The 23,578-nt window shown below is 31.6% G+C and overlaps 4 protein-coding genes across 12 annotated transcripts; 2 read left to right on the top strand and 2 right to left on the bottom strand.

Moving 5' to 3' along the window:
* Positions 1 to 1,190: 1,190 nt before the first annotated feature.
* LOC143347786 (uncharacterized) lies at positions 1,191 to 8,309 on the top strand. 7 transcript variants are annotated; one of them, XM_076777297.1, is made up of 7 exons: positions 1,191 to 1,658; positions 5,055 to 5,351; positions 5,638 to 5,749; positions 5,844 to 6,420; positions 7,563 to 7,768; positions 7,850 to 8,032; positions 8,120 to 8,309. In XM_076777297.1, exons 1-7 carry the CDS (start codon positions 1,414 to 1,416, stop codon positions 8,306 to 8,308), a joined length of 1,809 nt encoding a protein of 602 aa, XP_076633412.1. In that variant the 5' UTR covers positions 1,191 to 1,413; the 3' UTR covers position 8,309. The 7 variants fall into 7 exon arrangements, with proteins under 7 accessions (XP_076633412.1, XP_076633411.1, XP_076633413.1 ...); XM_076777296.1 differs by having other exon boundaries at positions 5,844 to 6,450; XM_076777298.1 differs by having other exon boundaries at positions 1,522 to 1,658; positions 5,041 to 5,351; positions 5,844 to 6,450.
* Positions 8,310 to 8,723: 414 nt separating this feature from the next.
* LOC143347787 (protein SHQ1 homolog) lies at positions 8,724 to 12,582 on the bottom strand. 2 transcript variants are annotated; one of them, XM_076777303.1, is made up of 9 exons: positions 11,996 to 12,582; positions 11,745 to 11,938; positions 11,477 to 11,667; positions 10,272 to 10,676; positions 10,070 to 10,193; positions 9,546 to 9,709; positions 9,327 to 9,478; positions 9,182 to 9,229; positions 8,724 to 8,869 (listed from the first exon to the last, which is right to left on the bottom strand). In XM_076777303.1, exons 1-9 carry the CDS (start codon positions 12,136 to 12,138, stop codon positions 8,731 to 8,733), a joined length of 1,560 nt encoding a protein of 519 aa, XP_076633418.1. In that variant the 5' UTR covers positions 12,139 to 12,582; the 3' UTR covers positions 8,724 to 8,730. The 2 variants fall into 2 exon arrangements, with proteins under 2 accessions (XP_076633418.1, XP_076633419.1); XM_076777304.1 differs by lacking the exon at positions 9,182 to 9,229.
* Positions 12,583 to 12,705: 123 nt separating this feature from the next.
* On the top strand, positions 12,706 to 20,844 carry Rpi1 (RNA polymerase I subunit RpI1). 2 transcript variants are annotated; one of them, XM_076776694.1, is made up of 6 exons: positions 12,706 to 12,876; positions 12,974 to 13,186; positions 15,275 to 19,626; positions 20,051 to 20,206; positions 20,279 to 20,582; positions 20,674 to 20,844. In XM_076776694.1, exons 2-6 carry the CDS (start codon positions 13,003 to 13,005, stop codon positions 20,805 to 20,807), a joined length of 5,130 nt encoding a protein of 1,709 aa, XP_076632809.1. In that variant the 5' UTR covers positions 12,706 to 12,876; positions 12,974 to 13,002; the 3' UTR covers positions 20,808 to 20,844. The 2 variants fall into 2 exon arrangements, with proteins under 2 accessions (XP_076632809.1, XP_076632810.1); XM_076776695.1 differs by lacking the exon at positions 12,706 to 12,876 and having other exon boundaries at positions 12,969 to 13,186.
* A 132-nt stretch (positions 20,845 to 20,976) lies between these two features.
* On the bottom strand, positions 20,977 to 22,883 carry LOC143347499 (thioredoxin-2). Its single transcript, XM_076776696.1, has 4 exons — positions 22,717 to 22,883; positions 21,521 to 21,637; positions 21,326 to 21,439; positions 20,977 to 21,245 (listed from the first exon to the last, which is right to left on the bottom strand). Exons 1-4 carry the CDS (start codon positions 22,738 to 22,740, stop codon positions 21,183 to 21,185), a joined length of 318 nt encoding a protein of 105 aa, XP_076632811.1. The 5' UTR covers positions 22,741 to 22,883; the 3' UTR covers positions 20,977 to 21,182.
* Positions 22,884 to 23,578: the final 695 nt, after the last annotated feature.

Here is a 23,578-nt window from a genome sequence, read left to right as displayed (position 1 = left end):
ATTCGAATAGTACTTTCAGGGCATAATTCCGCACTAATAAACACAGCAATTCAAATGCAACTCGTCTGCAGTCTCTTTTATGTCGACGCTTACACATATCATTGATAGTTTACAAAAATTCTATGCATCTTTTTCAAACTTATGAAATCGTCGGCTGTGAGGCGGATTTTTAAACGGCAATCGTCTCGTGACATAAACGCTTCGCCAAACACAACAAAGAACAGATAGAACCGTGTGCAACGAAGTCAACAACTGGTTTTATTAAATGTTTCGAAGAAAGCACTATTTAATGGCAAAACATCGAGAGAACGACTGTCAATACATCGAGACAAACTGCTACTGCTTCGTGGAGGATCGTGTAAAACTACATCCATAGCGCTGAAAAGTTGAGAACAAGGGACTCTCTGTTCCATCTGTACTGCGCGCACGTGTTCATCCTCATCGACTGATCTCGAGTCGAGATCATTTTTTCAGTGTATTCCAATATACGCGCACGCTAGGGTGGTCCTCGGCTATAGGGGTCGAAATTTTTGTTTGAATTTTTTTTTTTAAATTATGACCTTTGATAAAGGTGATATACAAAATAAAATAAATAAGAAAGAACTTTCAATTTAAGTCCTACTTCCCTATCTGTTTCTCTATGAACACATTCATGTACGTAAACATCTGCAATCTGCTCGTTACGGATGATATCGTGATAGGATGTACTGTTATGCGGAAACGACCATCGAACTTTTGGACTGTGCATCACCATAGCTCGCTAGTCGCGTCAGACGTCCTCCGATAAAGATCCAGTGTCGACGCGATTTCCAACGGCAACTAACCTGAGAAAAAGAAAGACCTTTGTTAAAAAAAGAAGCAGATAAATAGACGCAAGGCTCGTTATTATACTAATTTGTAGCTTAAAATAAAATTGAAGTCGTGTATAAGAAGATTTGGGGATTTCAAACTCGTTGTATAGCTTGTAAACGCGCGTAGAATAACGTTCGAGAAAGAAGGGTGTCGTGTTTACGTTAAACGTGGGAGGGATGTTGAACCGAGTGCAGTAGCAGCGAGAATAAGAGGTCAGAAAAATACTAGCACATTCCTTGTGACCCGCGCAGATATCGCGTCGATCCGACATAAATTGATTTTTCTATTTAGATATCGGCAGGGCACGCGCGCGCATCAGCCGCCCACGATTACACGATGATCTAGAGTGTTCTCGGTACTCCACGGTTTTCATTCTTGCCTTTTCTAACCAGTTTATCGGCTCTCTGGTCCAGATAACACTCATCAAAGTTTAATGCGGGTTCGGTTGTGTCGCGAAGTGGCAAGATTCTGGAAACTGACAGAAAAAATTTCATTGTTCCATACGAGGGCGTCCTTAATTGTATTTTCTTTTTTGTTCGTTAACGAAAAAGTGAAAGAATCATGTCGATCTCGACAGCGATACTGATGACCGTGCTGATCTATGGAAGCTTCGCCGACGAAGAAGAACAGTCTTCGCGTGCATCGCAAATCATTCCTTATTTACATGGATTGAAGGTAGCCCAGGACGGTGGTGGATACGAACTATGTCGACCCACGAAATTTTGGAAGGAGGACCAGTTGGGGCACGTAAACGTATTCGCGTTCTTAGATCCTTCGTGGCACTACAGCTATAGACAAGCAATCATGTGAGTTGCTTCGCTCCCGCTGCGACAAGTGGGTACAAAAATCGTAAACAAAATATTAATATATGCTGCAAAATAATGCATTTTTAATATTTAAAGAAATTGATGTGTTCGTCGTACTTCGACAGTGAAAATTTTTAAGATTGGACCACACGTTTTTAAAACCAATCTGTTGTGTGATTCGTAGTGTATTTGTTAATTAAAAGGTACAATTTAAAAATTTAATTTTTTACTATTTATGAACAAATTAATATACAATTTTATTCTAATAACGACAGGTAAGTACATATCTATATACTTGCATATAAACATGTATAATCGTACGTAAATGTTCATCTCTCTTATCGTTATACAGGGTGTCTCAGCATCGGTGGTACAAGCGGGAAGGAGGTGATTGTACATGAAAAAACAAATCGAAAATAAAAAATAAAATTTTTTCGTTTGAGGTTTCGTTGTCGAGAAAATCAACTGTGAATATTTTCAAGATTTAAATGAAAATAAGGCATGTAATTAACTTATTAAACTAACTTAATTAATACAAAAATTGTTGAAAATTGCTCATTGTGTTGTATACATAACTGAACTTTCTGAATTATATTTGTATGAACATACACTCTACTTATTCAAATACCAAATGATTCTCACTTTTAATTGAGGAAGGCTTAAAATATTCTTCTTATACACTTTTGTTTTAACATGACACCATAGATAAAAATCAAGAAGTATCAAATCTGGAGACCATGATTAGTCAAAACAAAAGATAATAACATACTAACAATAAGACAACAACTAAAATTGTAATACATGCTCGGGAGGTTTTGTCAACACGAATGTATAGAAGTGCAAAAAACGCAACAAAAGTCTGCATTGAGATCTATCCAACATAATTAAATGTACACATACTCAGTGAATAGACAAAATCAATTTTTCCAACAACAAAGCCTCAAATGAAAAAATTTTATTCTCTAATTTTGATTTATTTTTTCATGTAGAGTAACGCCCTTCTTGGTTGTACCACTGATGCTGGGACACCCTGTATACATCCTCACAAGGAAACATTGCAAGCTAATACACTCCGATTTTGATGAAACTTTGCATAAACATTTATTAGACCTATCTAAGAAGACAGGTGTAATTCGTTCATGCCTGTTTTGCACTTTGAGGGAGATATCAACCCTTTCATTCCAACCGCCCTTTCTATGTACGTGCTAATAAGTCGTAAACAACAAAAGATATAAAAAAATAGTTGAGATAGAAGCTATACCGTTTTTTGGGGTCTATAAAGTTGCGTGTAAATTTTGTTGAAAAAATCATTTTCTTTGGCAAAATTGAATTACCGTTCCCTCTATTTTTCGAAAAACTTTCGCTTTCTCTAATCGATAAAAGAGTCTATTTATGGTGGATTCAGCGATGTATTATAATATATAATTATTTTAATTATTCCGTTGGAATTCGCAATTTAAATATTGTTATCTTTCTCTACTGACTGTTGATTCGACCTATACTTGCGATGTTGATACGACCTTTGATAAGTACCATTTCTCCATCATTTTACATGTCATTTACGTGATTGTATAATTAATGGAAGATTCTAGACGCCAAAACAAGACGAAAATCAAGGATACTAATTTGTTGATTGAGGCTTCGTTAAAAAGTTATAGAAACATTTCCGGCCACACAGTATATTTTCAGTAAAGAATTTTTTTCTCAAAAGTACGGAGGATTTCGGGGGTATGTGTATTCACCAAAAATAATTGTAATTGACTCCTGCAACTGAAAATAATTTTTTCAGAACGATTTGAAATTTTTTCTTTCCGTCGAAAAATTTAGGCACCTACCCCCTGTCGATTTTTCTTAAAAATTACTTTTTCATTCTTAGTATTTTTGTTTGACACCCTACAGAAAAGTTGTCTAATACTTTTTTGTAGGTATCCATGAGCTCTACTTCAGAAAAAAGTTTCATTGAAATATATTCACTATTGCAGGAGTTATGGCGGTTTGAAAATTAGATCATTTTTATTGGGTTTTTCTCAGTTTACGGGGTCAAGGACCAACTTTTCAAATATTTTTAGAATTTCTACATATACTACACTAAAATACGCGTAGTTTGCTTTTTTAAACATTAAAATCGTCCAATCCGTTCAGGAGTTATGATGTTTTAAAGATATGCATGAAAGTTCGAGGTGATATTTCTGGTCCAAAATTATATTTCTGGTAAGGAATTTTTTTCTCGAAAGTGTGTAGGAATTCGGGGATATATGTAATGACAAAAAATGTTTATAATTGACCTCCGCAATCGAAAATAATTTTTCCAGAATGATTTGAAATTTTTTAATTTAATTTTTTAATAACTTTTTAATAAAGCCTCAGTTAAGAAATTGATATTCTTGATATTCATCTAATTTTGGCCTTCAGAATCTTCCATGAAAATTTTTCACAAGGATGGCCAAATACCCTGTATAATACCCAATATTCCTCGAAGTAGCTTGTACAATAATAAAATTGTTCAAAAAAGTGTTCGAAACATAAATATTTTTTACATCAAGTGCAACGAACTATAGCTAATTCCCCGTTTGCACGTTTTCGGTATGTTACAAATTTTGTTATTTTACGTGACACTATTCCATGCAGTTTTTTAAATTTAAATATCCACGATTTTTCTGTTGCAAATGCTGGCAAATCAATGTTTTCTTTTGCTTCTAATGCCCATTTTCGAATATCAATGTCATGGACTATGGATCCTCTTTCAAGGGCATCACGAAACATCGAAAGAGTAAAATCCGAAATATATAATAACTTATCTCTTCGCGTTCCACCTGCTTCTACGTATTTTTCCCATCTGTACAACTATTCACGTGTTCGAACCCTCCGAAAATTATGTTGTACTATTTTAACAGGTTTCCATTTACTTGGTATACTCTTCCATAAATAGACGCTTTTATCGATTGGAAAATGCGAAAGTTTTTCGAAAAATAGGGGGAGGGAGGAATTCAATTTTGCAAACAAAAAAATGATTTTTTCAACAAAATTTACACGCAGCTTTATAGACCTCAAAAAATGGTATAGCTTCTATTTCAACTATTTTTTTATATCTTTCGTTGTTTACGACTTATAAGCACGTACATAGAAAGAGCGGTTGGGATGAAAGGGCTGATATCTCCCTCAAAGTGCAAAACGAGTACGAACGAATTAAACCTATCTTCTTAGATAGGTCTAATATATGTTTATGCAAAGTTGTATCAGTTCGCGATGTTCCCTTGTTAGTCTCGTCTTGATTATAACAATCAAAAATAGTATCGTTACTATTTGATAGAGTGGCCCACGTGCTTAGTAAATAAATAAATAAATAGAAGGGAAGAGCTTGACGAAATGAATTGTTTCATAGTTTTTCTCTGCAAGGTTGGAATTGCTGAAGAACCGATTAGAGAAGTCCAACTTTTCCAACATTTTGTTCTTCGTCGTGGCACCGCCAGTGGAATTACCGGAAGACAACTTGGAGATGAAAACGTGGAAAGACATATCTAAGAAGAACCTCGTGGAATCGGAATCATTTTGGGACGCGAAGGAAACGCAGTCCGACGATCTTGGTGAAAACAGCGAGAAGGCCTCAAAAATCATCTTCATTCAGGACACTCACGAGTTGGGTATTTGGAAAAATTTTCATGCCTACAAGGACGAAATGGCAGTCCTCGATCAGTGAGTCATCCTCGACGCTCTTTACACCTTAAACGAACAATCAATTTTAGTTCAGCGATTGTAAAGTATAGAAATGTAGAAATATTTAAAAATGTGTTTCAAGTCTATGGAAAATTTAACAATAGAAATAGACGATAGATGTTTACGATTATCGTCAAATACGTAAAGACAATTATTCTTAGGTACTAAATATTTTTGAATAGAAAAAAGAAATGATTCGAAGTGACCAATTGATTTTGATACGATTTATTTATTTTAAATACAACGCGAAATACTGATGTTTCAGCTGTGGAAGACTGACGTATCAAGTTATAATACCTTGGAGTATATTATACTTCCCTTACGTTAAAGCAGCTATTCTTTCTACATACAAAGAGGAACCCTGCGGTCCATGCAATGTAAGCTTCAAGCATGTCTCTATAGCGAAACCAGTATAGTAATGCAAAAAAATTATTAAATAGAAAATGTAAAATTTGTTTGTATGATGTATAGGAGCAACCACCATTAATACGTAATCTAATGGATTATGAAAAGTACCTTTTCCGAAATATAAATCCAAATTACAAAGAAAAAGACGAAAACTCCAATTCGTATACGAAGCAAACACTTGGTAACTTAGAATCGGAGAGTGTCACTGCGTTTTCGGAGGAATCGAAGAGAACCGAAGACGATAAAAATGCAAGCACCGTTATCCCTATTAATTTCAATTTAAATACAAATGATGTAACGATTTCCGATATCGCAATAACAGACATACCATCTGTGGCAGCAGAAGCATCTCGAACATTTAATAGGACAGACCAGTTTGGGATTGCATCAACAGAAAATGTGAAAGAGCATAACAATGAAAAAGTTGATGGTATTTTTGCTGGCAACAGAAGTGAATCGACAACAGAAGCTTCGTTTATAATCTCAAACTTAGAGACAATTAAAGATTATAGTAAAAAGCAGGATCATACTTCTGTAAACGAACACACGACTACAAATAATAACACGATTAATGGTACAAATACAGATGCTAAAAGAAATGACTTTCATCAGGATGCCATTAACGAGAGTTTGAAAAATGGTGATGAAAAAGAAGAGATTTCTTCAACCGGTAGTAACAATAATACGTTGTTTTATACAGGGTGTTCATGGAAGATTCTGGAGGTCAAAATAAGACGAAAATCAAGAATATCAATTTCTTAACAGAGGCTTCATTAAAAATTTATTAAAAAATTAAATTAAAAAATTTAAAATCATTCTGAAAAAATTATTTTTAGTTGCGGGGCTCAATTACAATCATTTTTAGTGAACACACATACCCTTGAAATCCTACCCACTTTCGAGAAAAAAATTCGAGCATGTACTGAAATTGTTAGACGAAATTAAAAAATTTCAAATCATACTTAAAAAATTATATTTAGATACAGGGGTCAATTACAAGCATTTTTAGTTGAATAGACATACCCCGAAATCCTGCGCACTTTCGAGAAAAAAATTCTTTACCGAAATTCTAATGTGAGGCCAGAAATGCTTCCCTGAAATTTCATGCGAATCTTTAAAATGTCATAACTCCTGAACGAATTGGTGGATTTTAATTTCCCAAAATGCAAACAACGCGTATTTTAGTGGAGAATATGTAGAAATTCTGACAATATTGAAAAAGTTGTTCCTTGACACCGTAAAGTGAGAAAAACCCCCTAAAACTGGATCAATTTTCAAACGGCCATAACTCCTGCAATAGCAAAGGTATCTCATTGAAATTTTTTTATGAAGCAGAACCCATGAGTACCTACAAAAAAGTATTAGACAACTTTTTTGTAGAGCGTCAAATAAATTTATTAAAAATGTAAACAAATTTTTAAGAAAAATCGACAGGAGGTAGATGCCTAAAAAAGAAAAATTTCAAATCGTTCTGAAAAAATTATTTTCGATTGCGGGGGTCAATTACAATAATTTTTGGTGAATAGACCTACCCTCGAAGTCCTGCGCAGTTTCAAGAAAAAAATTCAGTACCAGCGGAACTTTAAACGTTAATAACTTTTTAACGAAGCCTCAATCAACAAATTGGTATTTTCCATTTTCGTCTTATTTTGGCTCCTAGAATCTCCTATTAAAATTTTTCCCAGGGGTGGCCGAACACCCTGTATATAATTTCCTAAAGTTATATAAATAATAGATATGTATGTCTAAGAATACATTGCAAAGAAATACTTTCTTTTTCAGATTATAAGACTTTAACTGCAAATGTCGAGAACAAGGAAATACAAGTACAAAAAGACAAGGATTTGCCTTTACGTATAATAATGTATGCTCCACATTTACACCAGGAAGATCAAACAATGAAACGATACACACACTTGGTTCTAAAAATGGGAACTCCTGATTATCACGAACACCTTCATAACATAAACAAAGATTACAATCAACCGGTAATATACTTTCGTTAAATGTAATAAATTGTTTTAAATGACTTATTATATTGATTATTTATAATTATTAAAAAATATAAGCCACGGACATCAGAAAGATCAGCTGTAACATTAGAAGATAAAAAGTTACGTAAATTTGTGAGCAATGCGAACGAAAGTCCAGGAGTATATGGAGAAATTTCGGATTATTGGAGAATTACCGAAGATGACGAGTTCAATGACAGAAGTGAAAATTTAGCATTTTCGGAACAAGATGATACTACGGTAACAATTTTTGAAATACTTTCGTGAAAATCGAGGCTTCCAATTACAATTAGGAATGTAATTAATGTCTCCATAAATAATTTTTAGACTGAAGACACAAAGACTAACATTGGCAATACTTTCAATATTAAAACTAGCACATTAGAACCAAGTACTCTAGATGTAACAGATTCCGATATAAACATTGAAAGTAACGCCGATTCAGATGATTTTATGGAACGTAAATTAATTGACCATTACAGTAAAATGGTGCCATGGATCTACCATATTCTTTAACAAGTAAATCATATTTATTTGAAAAGTGTGTTTTATCGAAAATATACTATACACGCTGTACATGTTTACATGGATAACTATAAGAATCACATACAATATATAATTATAAAATGGACACAAAACAGCATCTTATTTATACATTATTTAGATGAATCAATAGGAAGTTAATTACAAAAACGGAATCGTATAATTGTAAATTTTATAACTACTTTCATACATCTGTATATGTAAGTACGAATATTTATATGAACATATAAGGTACAATTATAAATGTTTAATTATACATTGTAAGTAAATAAAACCGTCTTAAAAATATTACTTTTAGAGATAATTGTTGGTAATAAATCTTTACCAACAAAAACACACAAAAAGGTTTAGAATTTTACACTTAATGGTTAAACATTAAATCACACCTTTTTTATTCACTCTGATTCACTTACATCGTCAGAATCTAAATGACTACTATTGCTTGTAGTACTACTGGTACTCGAGGTACTACTTTCTGAATTGGTCTCTGAATCCGTATCGCTGCTGTCGCTTGAACTCGAGCTACTCGATAACCTGTGTAAGACATTATTTATTTATAAATTATAAATCCCAAATTTTCTTTCTTGTGCATTTTTTGCCATGCATGGTGTGCAAACATAATGGCAGATTGTTATTGCTGCGTATCATTGAAGATGGATTTACAAATTGATATTTACATGAATCATCAAAGAGAAGTGCATTTCAGTTAGTGTATTACAGTAGCATTTCTCAAATAGAGGTTTATAATGTGTATACATATTTATTCAACCAGTAAAAAGTAAACGTTTAAGTCTTGTTAAGGAACGGAGTCATTAATATTCATAACAATTCTATTGAAATACTTACAAATACTTTAAAGAATGTTTGTCATGAATGTAGTATATAGTCTTTAGCCTTTAAAATAAAATCATAAAACGTAAAGACATATAATATTCTTGAATGAAACCTTGAATTTAAAAAATTTACATAGAACTTTATGCGTTACACTTACTTATCTTTGTCATTGTCGTTAACAGTTAATTCATCCATTTGATCGACCATATCATGAACCAAGTTTTCTATAATGAGATCTTCCGTAACCGAGTAAGCTGCTTGTTCTAACTCTACTAAATCAAATCCCATTTCTTCCTTGTTTGGTTGAATCTTGGGGGGAAAAAATGCATATGTTAATATTGCGTCAAATTTTGTTCGTTAATAATTATATACTTACATCAATTATTAGTATCTCCAGCGATTCTATCAAAGTTTCGTGAATTTGTTGTAACCAAACTAAATAATCTTTTATATACAACTGATTTAATATATACCGTGGTTCGCACGAATTATTAAACAAACTATGTATTTCACAGAAACGTTTAATAATATATTTTTTACCTATTAACAAAGTACATTAAACTTATAATAAAGGAGATAATTTTACTAATAAGGAACATCCGCGAAATGTCCCATGCCGACTTTGATAAAACTTTACAGATTTGTTGAGTAATGGTCAGTGGAAAAAAAAGAAGTTAAGAACTATGCTTTACTTATTACAAGTAACTTTTTAAATCATTTTAATTTCTTTTACCGATATTCACATGTTATTTTCTGTAAAATCTCATGTAGTATTTGTTTTCAAAAACTTCCTTTTTATCCAATAGTTTTAAAAATAGTGTATAAAAAAAATAATATTGGAAGTTAGGTTTACCCCTTAAACTTGATTTATCACAGTTAAAACAAAAACTACGTTCTTACCTAATTTAATAACTTTCCTCACATCTTCAAGGACTTTTACAGAAAGATTCCAATTTCTGTAAAGTGGGTAACATAAAGATCGTCTGAAACATGCTTTTATAACTTCCTTTGAGTCTGAGAAATCCTAAAAATGTTATTACAAACAAATAAAATTATATAATTAAAATTAATGTCAGAATTTAAAAAAAAAAATTTTGTATACCTCAAACCAAGACAAAGTAGAACTTAATTTAGCAATAGTCCAACTACTTTCAACTGTATTTTCTCCCAATGTTGTCCTATGATTATAACAACTACCAAATAAAATATCAACTAAACTTAAAAGCAACCTATGTATTTCTTCATTGTTTAACAAGTATTCTTTGTTTGGAAGTTCTTTCAATAGATCTACTTCCGTTTCATTGAATGAAACAGTATTCTTTTCCAAAGTATCCCACTCTGCTTCAAATGATATATATGGTTTTATATATTCTCGTTGCATAAGATCTGCTAAGTAATGCTCTTCATTAAAGTCTGAAAGTTCACATTTTTCTCGTAAATTTTTCCGTTCAGATTGAGGCGTTGTATCAGGCATTGGAAGATCTATTATTTCCTTAATCCATGCTGACTATAATTTAAAAAATGAAAAATATCAATCATAAATGATTTACATAGAATAAAATGATATACAGTTAATCCTTAACACGTTGAGTGCCACGTCAGTCACCGGTGACTGACACTGAACTTTTCGTTTAGGCCGTGTCAACCACCGGTGACTAACATTAACTTTTCGTTCAGGCCGCGTCAACCACCGGTGACTGACAGTGTAAAATATTATATAAAACTAAAAAATTTAAGAACAGCAAAGAACTGAATGAATATAAACGTAAAGCATTTCTAAAATGTATCATGTGAAACATTTCTAAAATATTTGTATTGCTTTGTCGTAAAAGGAACCCCGGCTGCGTGCCGATTTCGATGAAATCTTATCTAGCGGGCCGAAAGATGAACAAGACAAAACAGACTTGGCACATAACGTGTTAAATGAATGTCTATGAGCATTTCATTTTAAATGTAAATATCTTCTACTGCGATAAAAAACAATGGCCCTAATATATTTACATAGCTGTATTGAGTAAATTTCAAGCACACATGGTCTGACTGGGATTTCCTTAAGAATTTGCGTGGCGCTCAACGTGTAAAACAACGTGAATTTTTTTTTTCTTAAAAATTTTATGAAATGTATAGAGTAGAAGCATTAAAAAAAAAGTTCCAATGATTTTCCAATCAATGATAAGTTACTCTAATTCAATTTTTAGACAATTAAAAGTTATATGCAGATTTTCAATTATGCTGGGTATAGGTATTCCTAAATCTCGCATAATTTAAAGGTTAACTATATAATTATTATATAATTAAATTATATACCTCAAAAGCCACTAAAGCTCCAGATATTTTATTTGCAAAACCATATTTTGGAAAATTGGATAAAAGAGATATAGTTTCTGTAGGATTATTTTGGTGCATATACCACTCATCCCCATCTGTGTTTTTATCATCTGTGGAATCATGCTCATTCAATGTTTCACTAATATCTTCCGAATTAGCTGATGGGTTTCCTATAAGATCAAAAATATATAAATACCATCAAAGTAAAATTAAAATAGTAAATAAGTAACTGCATTGTAATATTTACCAATTACTTCAATATTGGAAACAAGTATATTCTTCTTCTTCTTTGGTGGTGCTAATAATGTAGTTATCATGTCTAAATTTTCAAAATATTCTCCTTTTGTTACTTTTGAAAATCTTAAATCAAAATTCCCTTTTTCACAATCGTATGATCCAAATGAGTGGTCATTTTCTTCTATTTGGCCTGGAAGTTTTAACCTAAAATGAAAGGCAGTAGTAAAAATAATTCGTAGATTCTTCAAGTAAATATTTTACCTCAAATAGTATGGCGTGGAATAAAATCTAAAATCAGTTCCATCAACATAAACTTCTGTGTCCTTTACATTGGCGTATGGTGCCTGAATTAGTATTAAAACCTCCGTATCGGTTTGAGTTATTTTAAATTTTGGAGTTAACATCTTTGCAAAAATTTATTACAAGTTTTACTTGTGCTGTGTAAAGTAATATTTTATACTTTTGCAAAAGCAAAATGTTTGATGAACATCAAATAAGATATCGATACAGACATTGGAATGTGATATATATTAATACATGGTCTGCGTTTATTTATATATCATAGAGTACGAAAGTTGCTTAAATCTCAATTCTTCAAAAATTATATTTATAATTTTATCACAATCATTGAACAAAACTTCCAGAACATTGCACGTTTAACTTCGTACACTGCATTTCAATATTCAAAATTCTTTTCATTCGGTTAATTCGTTATTTCTGTAATGTTCCAGAACAGTTCAACTTAAACTTATGTTCACGAAATCACGAAATTCACAGAATGTATTCAACAATGTGTAAATATCAATCGATATTACTATCGATTTTCGATTAGTCAAGAATCGACAAATATATGGAATATAGAATACAGGATACAGCACTACTGCTATAACCTGTAACAGCACAGCAGTGTGGACAGTGTGGCGGCATCTACTATACAATCTATACATACAATATGCAGTGATAATATGAAGATGTATTGTGCCATGTGCTCCATGTGCCGGAAATTCTATAACCTAAATAGTTTGTAATTAAAAGATAAAATTTATTTTCAAAATGTAAGATGCCATTAATGCGATTTTTGTAAAATAATTTTCTTATGAAAGTTGCATATATTGTTTTATTTGAAAAAAAATATATTACAGGTATAAATAAAGCATTCGTTACCCATTGTTACAAAATATGTTTTTCTGTAGGATGTAATGTGTGTTTGTTAAAATTACAAATGCTTATTTTTTTCAGAAATCTGAAAAACTGAGAAGACCACCAAAATGATACAGAATAAATATCGTGCATCACGTTTAACTCCAAAGCATTTAGACCCAAAATGTCTAATGTTTTCTATGTTCACTGCAAATGATATAAGAAATTTAAGTGTTACTAAAATACGAACACCTTTATCATTTAATATATTAGGACATCCATTGAAAGGGGGATTATATGATCCAGCATTAGGTAAATAAATTAAATAAATGATTAACCCTTTCGATATGACAAGCTAGGTAGCAACTACGCTGTTACTATATGGTGATGAGAATATACAGGGTGTCTCAGCCGATTTTGACATTTTGATTTCCTCAGTATTCTGGCACGTAGCGAAAAATGTTTCATAGGGAACTTAAATGGTATCGAGTGGGGCATATTCTTGTGTTATTAATTTTTTTGTAGGCAACTGCGTCAAGGATATATAAAGGTCAACTTTGCTTTTTAAATGGAACGCTGTACTTTTTTATGCATCAAACGATGTAGCTAGGCATTCTTTATAAAAAAGTACTGACCTATGTATGTTGAAAAGTAAGTAGTTTAGGAGATATTTCAATTTAAATAATTCTAAAATTCAATATAACATTAACGGTATAGTTTAATATAACAACCATTTGCATCACAGCATTTTTTAAATCAATGAAGTAAGAACTGGCCTATGTCATTTAATGTATCGGCTGATATTTTGCCACATTCATCGATAATACGCTGCTTCATATCAGTCAGTGTACTTGAAACTTTCGCGTAAATGTGGCAAAATATCAGCCGATACATTAAATAACATAGGCCAGTCCTTACTTCATCGATTTCAAAACTGCTGTGATGCAAATGATCGTTATATTGAAACTACACCTGTAAATAACTGTTAATGTCAGTACGAATTTTAGAATTATTTAAATTGAAATATCTCCTAAATTATTTGCTTTTGGCATACATAGGTCAGTACTTTTTTATAAAGAATGCCTAGCTGCATCATTTAATGCATAAAAAAGTACCTCATTCCATTTAAAAAAACAAAGTTGACCTTGATATATCCTTGACGCGTCCGTCTACGAAAAAACTAATAACACAAGAATATGCCCCACTCGATACCATTTAAGTTCCCTGTGAAACATTTTTCGCTACATGCCAGAATACCGAGGAATTCAAGATGTCAAAATCGGGTGAGACACCCTGTATATTCTGTAGAAAACAAAGCATAACATCTGATATTTTCTTACATCATAAGTTATTACTCTTTTATGCAAGTTGTATTGGAATAATATATAAAGAGTTAGAAATAAATGTAAGTCAAATTACAAAAAATTAAAAAATTCAATATACAGAGTGTTCGGCCAACCCTGGGAAAAATTTTAATGAGGTATTCTGGAGGCCAAAATAAGACGAAAATCAAGAATACCAATTTGTTGATGGAGGTTTCGTTAAAAAGTTATTAACAATTAAATTCAAAAATTTCAAATCGTTCTGGAAAAATTATTTTCGGTTGCGGAGGTCAATTACAATCATTTTTGGTGAATACACATACTTCCGAAATTCTACCCACTTTCGAGAAAAAAAATCGAGAAGGTGTACAATTTTTCGACAGAAAAAAAAAATTTCAAATCGTTTTGAAAAAATTATTTTCGGTTGCGGGGGTCAATTATAATAATTTTTGGTGAATAGACATACCCCCGAAATCTTGCGCATTTTCGAGAAAAAAATTCAATACAGGCAAAACTTTAAACGTTAATAACTTTTTAACGAAGCCTCCATCAACAAATTGGTATTCTTGATTTTCGGCTTATTTTGGCCTCTAGAATCCGCCATTAAAATTTTTCCCAGGGTGGCCGAACACCCTGTATGTAAAATTTTAATAGGTTATTATAGTCACCAGTAGAGTATAGCAAATGTTTAATGATAAGTTATTATAGTCATTGTTAGTATCGAAAGGATTAAATATAAATTATTATTGATAATGTTGTGGCATGAAAATATTATATTTCATACATTGATACTTTTCTTAATACACTTTTTGTACTTTGTACAAAATACAAGCATTTTGTTATTAAATACATATAATTGTAATTGTGTGTTACATTTACTTTTATTTTGAGGTTTGCTTTAAATTTGTATTATCCAATAATTTTAACATGTTGATTTATAATTTAGAATGCTGAGCACTGTTGTATTTTAAGAACAAATTCTGTGTATTAAGCAAGGTTTTACTGTATATGTAATTTCATGTACACAAAGAAATAAATAAATAATTTATTATGATACATCATTTATTTTATAAATTAGGTCCTCTGGTAGAAAGTTCAGATCCATGTGGAACATGTGGGTGCAATGTATTCAAATGTTCAGGACACTTTGGACACATAGAATTACCTGTGCCAGTTGTAAATCCATTATTTCATAAAGCATTAAGCATGTTGATTAAATTAACGTGCTTAAACTGCTTTTTTTTGCAAATTCCAGCTTATGTAAAGTTATTGTTGTCTGCAAAATTAAAATTACTTCAGCAAGGATTGCTTAGTGAATTAGAAGGATTGGAACAAGAAGTAATGACTGTTGTTTCCAATTCGAGCTGTCCTTACAAAGTTGATTTGCAATGTGTTCAAAATGTTATCGATAATTATACAGAGAATCTTGTTAATCAATCAAGATTTAATCAGTCATTTATGCAATGCAATGAAATTCAATTGAATACAAAAAATATTAACATGCAGTGGCATACGTATGTAGAAAATATTCTCAAACAATATACAACATCAAAAATTTGTATATATTGCCAACATCCCATACCAAAACTCACAACATTAAAAAATAAAATTATGACTACTAAAGTACCCAATACAGCTGCTGGAAAGGAACATTCACGAGGAGTTATTCATAAATTAGAAACGATTATAATAATGCCAGATCAGTCTAAGGAATATCTCAGAAACCTTTGGCAAAATGAAAAAGATTTTCTCAAAATAATTATTCCTTGCTTTGGAATGGTAGACATTGAATATCCGACTGATATATTTTTTTTTGAAATAATACCAGTTTTACCACCTATAGTTAGGCCAGTTAATTTTGTTAAGGGTCAAATGATCGAGCATCCACAATCTCAAGTATACAAAAGTATTATTCAAGACTGTCTTGTCCTAAGAAATATTATTCAGACAATTCAAGATGGGGATACAAATCAATTACCAGAAGAGGGTAAGGTAGTCTTTGAACAAATAAAAGGTAGTACAGCGATTGAAAAATTACACAATGGTTGGCAAAGTTTACAAATAAATGTAGATCATTTAATGGATCGTGATATGAATAAAACAACAGATTCTGCAAATTGTCAAGGATTGAAACAAGTTATAGAAAAAAAAGAAGGTGTGATTAGAATGCATATGATGGGTAAAAGAGTAAACTTTGCAGCTCGTTCAGTTATTACACCTGACCCTAATTTGAACATAGATGAAATTGGCATTCCCGAAACTTTTGCCCTAAAATTAACGTATCCAGTACCTGTTACACCTTGGAATGTTGTACATTTAAGACAATTGGTTTTGAATGGTCCCGATGTTCATCCTGGTGCTGTACTGGTCGAGCATGAAGATGGAAGCGTACAACGTATTTCTTCTGATAGCGCTGTCCAAAGGGATGCCGTTGCAAAACGTCTTTTAACAACAAGCGATAAAGCAAATAAATTTTTTAAAGGTATTAAAATTATTCACAGACATTTACAAAATGGAGATGTCTTATTACTGAATCGCCAACCAACATTGCATAAGCCTAGTATAATGGCTCACAAAGCACGTATTTTGAAAGAAGAAAAAACATTACGTCTTCATTATGCTAATTGCAAAGCTTATAACGCAGACTTTGATGGTGACGAAATGAACGCACATTTCCCCCAAAATGAACTTGCTAGAAGCGAAGGATACAATATAGCTAATGTATCCAAACAGTATCTTGTGCCTAAAGATGGTACTCCATTAAGTGGTCTTATTCAAGATCATGTAATTTCTGGTGTTCGTTTAACGACGAGGGGAATGTTTTTTTCACGTGAAGATTATATGCAATTAGTCTATGCTGCTTTGTCTACAATACAAGAAAATATAATTCTTGTACCTCCTAGTATTATAAAACCAATACCTTTGTGGTCTGGTAAACAAATCATATCCACTGTTATCATTAATATTATTCCATTGAATCAAGCACGTATCAATTTAACATCAAGTGCTAAGATTAATGTAAAAGAATGGCAAGTTACAAAAGCACGGCGTTGGAAATGCGGTACTGAATTTTCAGATCCTAAAACAATGTCAGAAGCCGAAGTTATTATACGAAACGGGGAATTATTATGTGGTGTACTTGATAAAACACATTATGGCGCCACTCCGTTTGGTCTTATACATTGTATTTTTGAATTATATGGTGGAATATGCTCTACAAAAATATTAAGTGCCTTTGGTAAATTATTTCAATCTTCTTTACAAAGAAATGGATTTACGCTTGGCATTGAAGATATCTTATTGTTAAAAAAAGCAGATATTAAACGTAAAGAAATTATTTCCAACTGCAGAAAAATAGGTGGAGATATTCAGAAATCAGTACTAGAATTACCCAATGACACGTCAATGGATGTAGTTACAGCTAAAATGGAAGAATCTTTTTGGAGTAATTCTAAATTTCGCGCACAAGTTGATCGAAAATACAAAACTGCGTTAGACATTTACACTAATGATATAAATAAAACATGTTTACCAGCTGGTCTATTAAAAAAATTTCCAGATAATAATTTGCAATTAATGGTTCAATCAGGTGCAAAAGGTTCTACTGTAAATACTATGCAAATATCTTGTTTGCTTGGTCAAATTGAGTTGGAAGGAAAGAGGCCACCTTTAATGATTAGTGGAAAAAGTCTTCCAAGCTTTCTTGCGTATGATCCAACACCGAGAGCTGGCGGTTTTATCGATGGTCGATTCATGACAGGCATTAAGCCTCAAGAATTTTTCTTCCACTGTATGGCTGGTCGTGAAGGTCTTATTGATACTGCTGTAAAGACCAGTAGATCAGGATATTTACAACGTTGTCTTATTAAACATCTTGAAGGATTAGTTATTAATTACGATTCAACAGTACGAGATTCAGATGGTAGTTTAGTACAAATTTATTATGGAGAAGATGGGCTTGATATACCAAGTTCAAGATTTTTAACAAAAGAACAGATTAACTTCTTAATAGATAATAGGAATGCTATTGTTAATGAAGAGGTGGTTAAAAATCTGAAAGAAGATACAGATACAGAACAAATTTTGAAACTAACAAAAAAAATAAAAAAATGGGTAAATAAAAACGGAAATGCATTACAGAAAAGGAGAATTAGTCCATTTATGAAATTTTCTACAGAAGATATGAATATTAAGAGTTCGAAATATATAAAAATCGACAAAAATAGTGGAAGAAATAAAGCTGCACTTTCACTTATGAGAAAATGGTTAAGAACTACTGAGGAAGATAGAAAATTTATTTATGCCCAATGTGTCAAGTGCCCTGATCCAGTAATGTCAAAATACAGACAAGACATAAATTTTGGTGTACTTTCAGAGCGATTAGAAAGTTTAATAGATGGATATATTGCTAATAAATCTAGAAATTCTTTAATAAAAAAAAGTAATTTGAGAGATCTTCTGTCTATGAAAGCAATGAAAAGTGTTTGTCCACCTGGTGAACCAATAGGTTTATTAGCAGCACAGTCAATAGGAGAACCATCGACTCAAATGACTTTAAATACTTTTCATTTTGCTGGCCGTGGAGAGATGAATGTCACATTAGGTATACCTAGGTTACGTGAAATACTCATGATGGCATCCAAAAATATTAAAACACCTAGCATGGAAATACCATTTAATAAAGATATAAATAATATAACAAAACGTGCAAACAAACTAAGATTAAAACTAACCAAATGTATATTATCAAATGTTTTAAACAATGTTACAATAAACAGAAAAATGGAACTTGTGCCAAGCAGACGATTGGTATATACTATGACTGTTAATTACCTTCCACATAAATCGTATAAAGGAGAATTTTGTATACAGCCACATGATGTACTGAAAAAGACAGAAAAAGTATTTTTCAAGGCAATGTTTAGGGAAATTAAGAAAGTTGCAAAAGTAACTGGTGCCTTATTACATGTTGAAGAAGAAAGAAAATCCACATACGACGATGATGCTTTATTAGATGAAGCCGAGCCAAGCGAAGGGATAAAATCTGCATTAACACCACAAGCAAACTTAGGAGAATTGCATGAATCTTCAGATGAAGATGAAACAGCAGAAGATGCAGATGCAACTTTAACACGATCAATTTCTCGCCATAAAGAAAATCAGGAATATGAAGATCCTGAAGAAGAGGAAATAGATGATATAAACGAAAAAGAAGATGATATTATAGAAAATGACAATGAAAAAGTAGTAAATAGAGAACAACAAGAAGATGAAGACGAAGATGAAGACATTGATAATGACAAATTGATGTGTGGCTCAAGTGAAATATATTATAAGCAAAGAAGAAACAATGTTACAAACATGTATTTTCATGGAGAGGAATATGACTATGATAAAGATAAATACTCATGGTGCAAATTAACATTTTGGGTAAGTTCTAAAAAAGTTCAAATTATTTTATATCTATTATGCAGGTAATTATAAATACATTTATTTCGAAACATTTTTCACTGAAATATAAACAAACACAGCATATTATCAATCGCATTCTTTAATTTTTTGTATGGTAAGCAATTTTATTTATAATCAGAGTTGTTCCTGGTGAGGATGCAAGTGCCCTTATAAGTACGTGGGTGGCTGCAAATCATTTATTATATGTAAAATTTTGATTAATTAAAATAATAATTAAAATTTTTTGACGATTACTAATCTTTTAGATAAACAGAATTCATTCTTAGTAATACTATTTTTGATTATTGATTGAACGCGATTCTTACTCTCTTCTTGTCGCAAAACTTCAAGAAGCTTCGATTGCGTCTCCATAATTCGTCCCATCAAAATTTTTATTTTTCAGTTACCACTTCAGATGATAAAATTGGATTTGCCAACAATCGTTAGGAATGTAGCAAATAAAATTGTATTATCAGAGGTACCATGTATAAAACGTGCTTTTACATTTCAAAACAATGATGGAGACACTGTTCTTAAAACTGATGGCATAAATATAATAGTAAGTGAAAGTATATTAGTTAAAATTTCATATTTTATCAATTTTTATTAATTATTTGCTTTTATAATATAGGAAATGTTTAAATATGACAAATTATTAAATTTAAATAAGTTATATTCTAATGACATTTATGGTATTTCTCAAACATACGGAATTGAAGCTGCTAATAGAGTAATTGTAAAAGAAGTCAAAGATGTGTTCAAAATGTATGGTATTACAGTTGATACCCGCCATTTATTATTAATTGCGGATTATATGACTTTCGACGGCAGATTTCAACCTCTAAGTCGTAAAGGAATGGAAGACTCTGCTTCTCCTTTGCAGCAAATGAGCTTCGAAAGTTCTCTTAATTTCTTAAAACATGCTACGTTGCAAGGTAGAAAAATAGAAATTAATCTGTAAAATGTTTTATAGAAAAATGATAATTGTCGAATTAATCTTGAAATATATATATCTTTTTTTTTCAGGAAAACGAGATAATTTAGTGTCTCCCTCTAGTCGATTAATGCTAGGCCAACCATGTAAATCTGGTACTGGATCATGTTCATTATTATTAAAAATACAAAAACAACCAGAGTCCGCTTTATCAGTGGGTGCATAATAATTATGTGAATATTCAGTATCTTTAATGGTATTGCCATATAGGGGACATAATGAGTTAATTATACATATTCATATAAGTAAATTTAATTTTGAACGATGAATTTTTATATCCTATTTTCTATATTACTAAAACATGATAAAATGGAAATAATTATATTGTACATAAATGTTTGTAAGCTGATTACATTTTATTTTGCAATAAAATATGTATAATGAAACTGACAATGTATTAACAAAAAATTCTGTGTTAAATTTTTCTTACAATTAACGCATAACGTTGTCTTTAGCGATCACAAGGCTTTTGTAGTCTGTATTGATTAGTACCAATTAGTAAACAATTCCGCTTAAAAATAAGAATATCCAAATCGATTGTTCACTTGTGCTTTAGAATTAGGCTTCTCAGTTTATCATAATTTGCACCAGAGAAAGTTTCCAGCTGAAACGAATTTAAGATATTAATTCTTAACTATTGTTTTTGTCTTTTTAAAATATATATCAGTTTAAAGCGATACATACCACTTTACCATTCTTAATAAATATAAAGGTGGGCATACTGGTGATTTGGTATTGCTGTGTAATTTCATGAGCTTCGTCTACATCTACTTTCAAAAATACAATATTTGACATTTCCTATTAAAGAAAACATAATACTTAATAAAAAATACTCCATGTCCTAATGGAACTTTTTATACATAAAGAAAGTCATCTGACCTTTGACAATTCATCAATCTTAGGTGCAATGGCCTTGCAAGGACCACACCATGTAGCAAAGAAATCAATTACAACTAAATTGTCTCCAGCCTTCTTAAGCTCACTCTCCAGACTGGCCTGTAAATATAATTAATAATTATTTTCTATATTTAAATGTAGAAAAAATAATATAAATTTTGTACATGTATACACATTTCATAAAATTCTGCAAAAATATGTAATTTTATTCATAAAACATTTTTTTATACTACATGTGCATGTATATCTGGCACACTGTTACTCTAGCACACTAATGTTGCTGATAGAGAGAGATAGCTAACCATGATAAGATACTTGTTGGTCACTAAACAGTAAAATTTAAATCTGTGTTCTAAATACAGTTATAAAATGCACAAAGACAACTTATACTGAATAATTTACTATACTAACATCAATTGTAGAACATTAGAACCTATATAAGATTAATTATTTTATTTTAAAAAATAATATAAAAAATGAAAACGTACGATTTAAAACATAAATAAAAATGAAAAGAAATAGTTTCTCTAACGACTTTCATACTAAGGACTTAACGATTAACCATGCGATTTAAAATTAATAAATGGTACAGTGACATTTAATTATTGGGTATTATGTGCCCCTGTATCCATCGTTGGTTACGGGCAGTTTATATCAATACGGTAGAGTAAATTGCACGTCCGCTAAAATTAATACATCTACATTTTTCATTATCTTTGATAATTCAATACACATAAAATCGAAAAAAACAAAATATCGCTTCAAACTAAGCAAGTATTAATTGGAATTGTTTATTGTTGTCGTAATGCTACACGAACGCCATACTTAAAAATGATTGTTGCGCTATTTTCCGTGGCGCTTCGCGGCCGGTACAACTTGTAACCGCAATTGCGATTACACACGTTCTAAAAAAACCATTCCATCGTAATACAAGAAAAATTTCTTACGACATTGGGCGGACGAGTACAAAGTCTTACAAGGTCAACCGGTTATACAGAAAGTATAATAGAACGGACCACACTATGATCGAATTCTAACATCGATTCATTTTACTTTCCAAAATTAGTATAGTATGGTTATTCCCAATGTGCACGAATCTCATGAAGCTTATATACACAGTACATAAATGTTTATACAAATACGAAAAATAAGATTTAAAAATAATTCTAGTTACTTACAGGATCTTCAACATAGATAGCCATTTTTATTCCTTTTATGAATAAAATTTATCTAGGTAAAAACACAACGAACGTCGCAACAATCGCTCTGAGACTTTATTAACGACCGAGTGAGCTGGACTAAGTTAATGGTGGCAAACGCGATCCTTCCTTCAGTAGTCGATGTCGATAGCATAGTTGCCAGGTTTAGCGTCTTTTTCAGTCATGCGCACTGGGATTCGTCGCAGTATAGGACTAATATCGAGTAAAACGGGTAGTACGTGATCCCTGTTTGATTATACTAGATAATTTTCTTTAAACTGTTAGAAAATGAATAAAGAAGGAAAAGATGTTGAAATACTTATTGAAACAGAACGTCAGTCTCATGTAATGCACAATAAAAACTTTATTTTGCAGAAAAAATTGTAGAATGTCAATATCTGTTGCGAGAGTATAAAAGAATACAAAATACATTTATACAAGGTAGCCATAACATTATATGCTTGCGTGTATACAGTGTGGTCACCTACATAAGGCAACCTAGATATTTCCTCCAACCCCTTGTGGGGGTACATCAAGTTTTCAAGGTTATCAATATTATTCGCGTATAATTGTATAATCTTTTTTATTGCACCGTGTAGCTGATGTAAAAATATGTCCAGATATGTGCATTATATGATTTTGAAATGACCTTTGACTTTGAAAATTAAAAGGAAACGAAAAATTTTGGTCTATCGAGACTTTAAAGAACCTGTAAGTGTAAATAAACATGTGTACTAGCACGCTATGAGTGAATTTTGATATATCCGAAATCTTATCATTAGAAAGCAATGTGACAGTTTATAGATATGATTCTGATTTATAGCAAAAGTGATAAATTTGA

The sequence above is a fragment of the Colletes latitarsis genome, chromosome 11, assembly GCF_051014445.1.
Source record: "Colletes latitarsis isolate SP2378_abdomen chromosome 11, iyColLati1, whole genome shotgun sequence".
Lineage (NCBI taxonomy): Eukaryota > Metazoa > Arthropoda > Insecta > Hymenoptera > Colletidae > Colletes > Colletes latitarsis.
This window is presented reverse-complemented; position numbering and strand designations above follow the sequence as displayed.

Bases quoted from the DNA above. Each gene is read 5' to 3' on its own strand.
- LOC143347786 (XM_076777296.1), top strand. From the start codon at position 1,414: ATGTCGATCTCGACAGCGATACTGATGACCGTGCTGATCTATGGAAGC. The intron at 6,451-7,562 runs GTAGTAACAATA...TTTCTTTTTCAG, and splicing joins AGAAGAGATTTCTTCAACCG to ATTATAAGACTTTAACTGCA. The intron at 7,769-7,849 runs GTAATATACTTT...AAAAAATATAAG, and splicing joins ACAAAGATTACAATCAACCG to CCACGGACATCAGAAAGATC.
- LOC143347787 (XM_076777303.1), bottom strand. From the start codon at position 12,138: ATGTTAACTCCAAAATTTAAAATAACTCAAACCGATACGGAGGTTTTA. The intron at 9,479-9,545 runs GTAAGTATATAA...TTTCCCCCCAAG, and splicing joins TGGAGATACTAATAATTGAT to ATTCAACCAAACAAGGAAGA. The intron at 9,230-9,326 runs GTAAGTGTAACG...TTTATTTTAAAG, and splicing joins AACGACAATGACAAAGATAA to GCTAAAGACTATATACTACA.
- Rpi1 (XM_076776694.1), top strand. From the start codon at position 13,003: ATGATACAGAATAAATATCGTGCATCACGTTTAACTCCAAAGCATTTA. The intron at 13,187-15,274 runs GTAAATAAATTA...TTTATAAATTAG, and splicing joins ATTATATGATCCAGCATTAG to GTCCTCTGGTAGAAAGTTCA. The intron at 19,627-20,050 runs GTAAGTTCTAAA...TTTATTTTTCAG, and splicing joins GGTGCAAATTAACATTTTGG to TTACCACTTCAGATGATAAA.
- LOC143347499 (XM_076776696.1), bottom strand. From the start codon at position 22,740: ATGGCTATCTATGTTGAAGATCCT. The intron at 21,440-21,520 runs GTCAGATGACTT...TTTCTTTAATAG, and splicing joins AGATTGATGAATTGTCAAAG to GAAATGTCAAATATTGTATT. The intron at 21,246-21,325 runs GTATGTATCGCT...AATTCGTTTCAG, and splicing joins TTATTAAGAATGGTAAAGTG to CTGGAAACTTTCTCTGGTGC.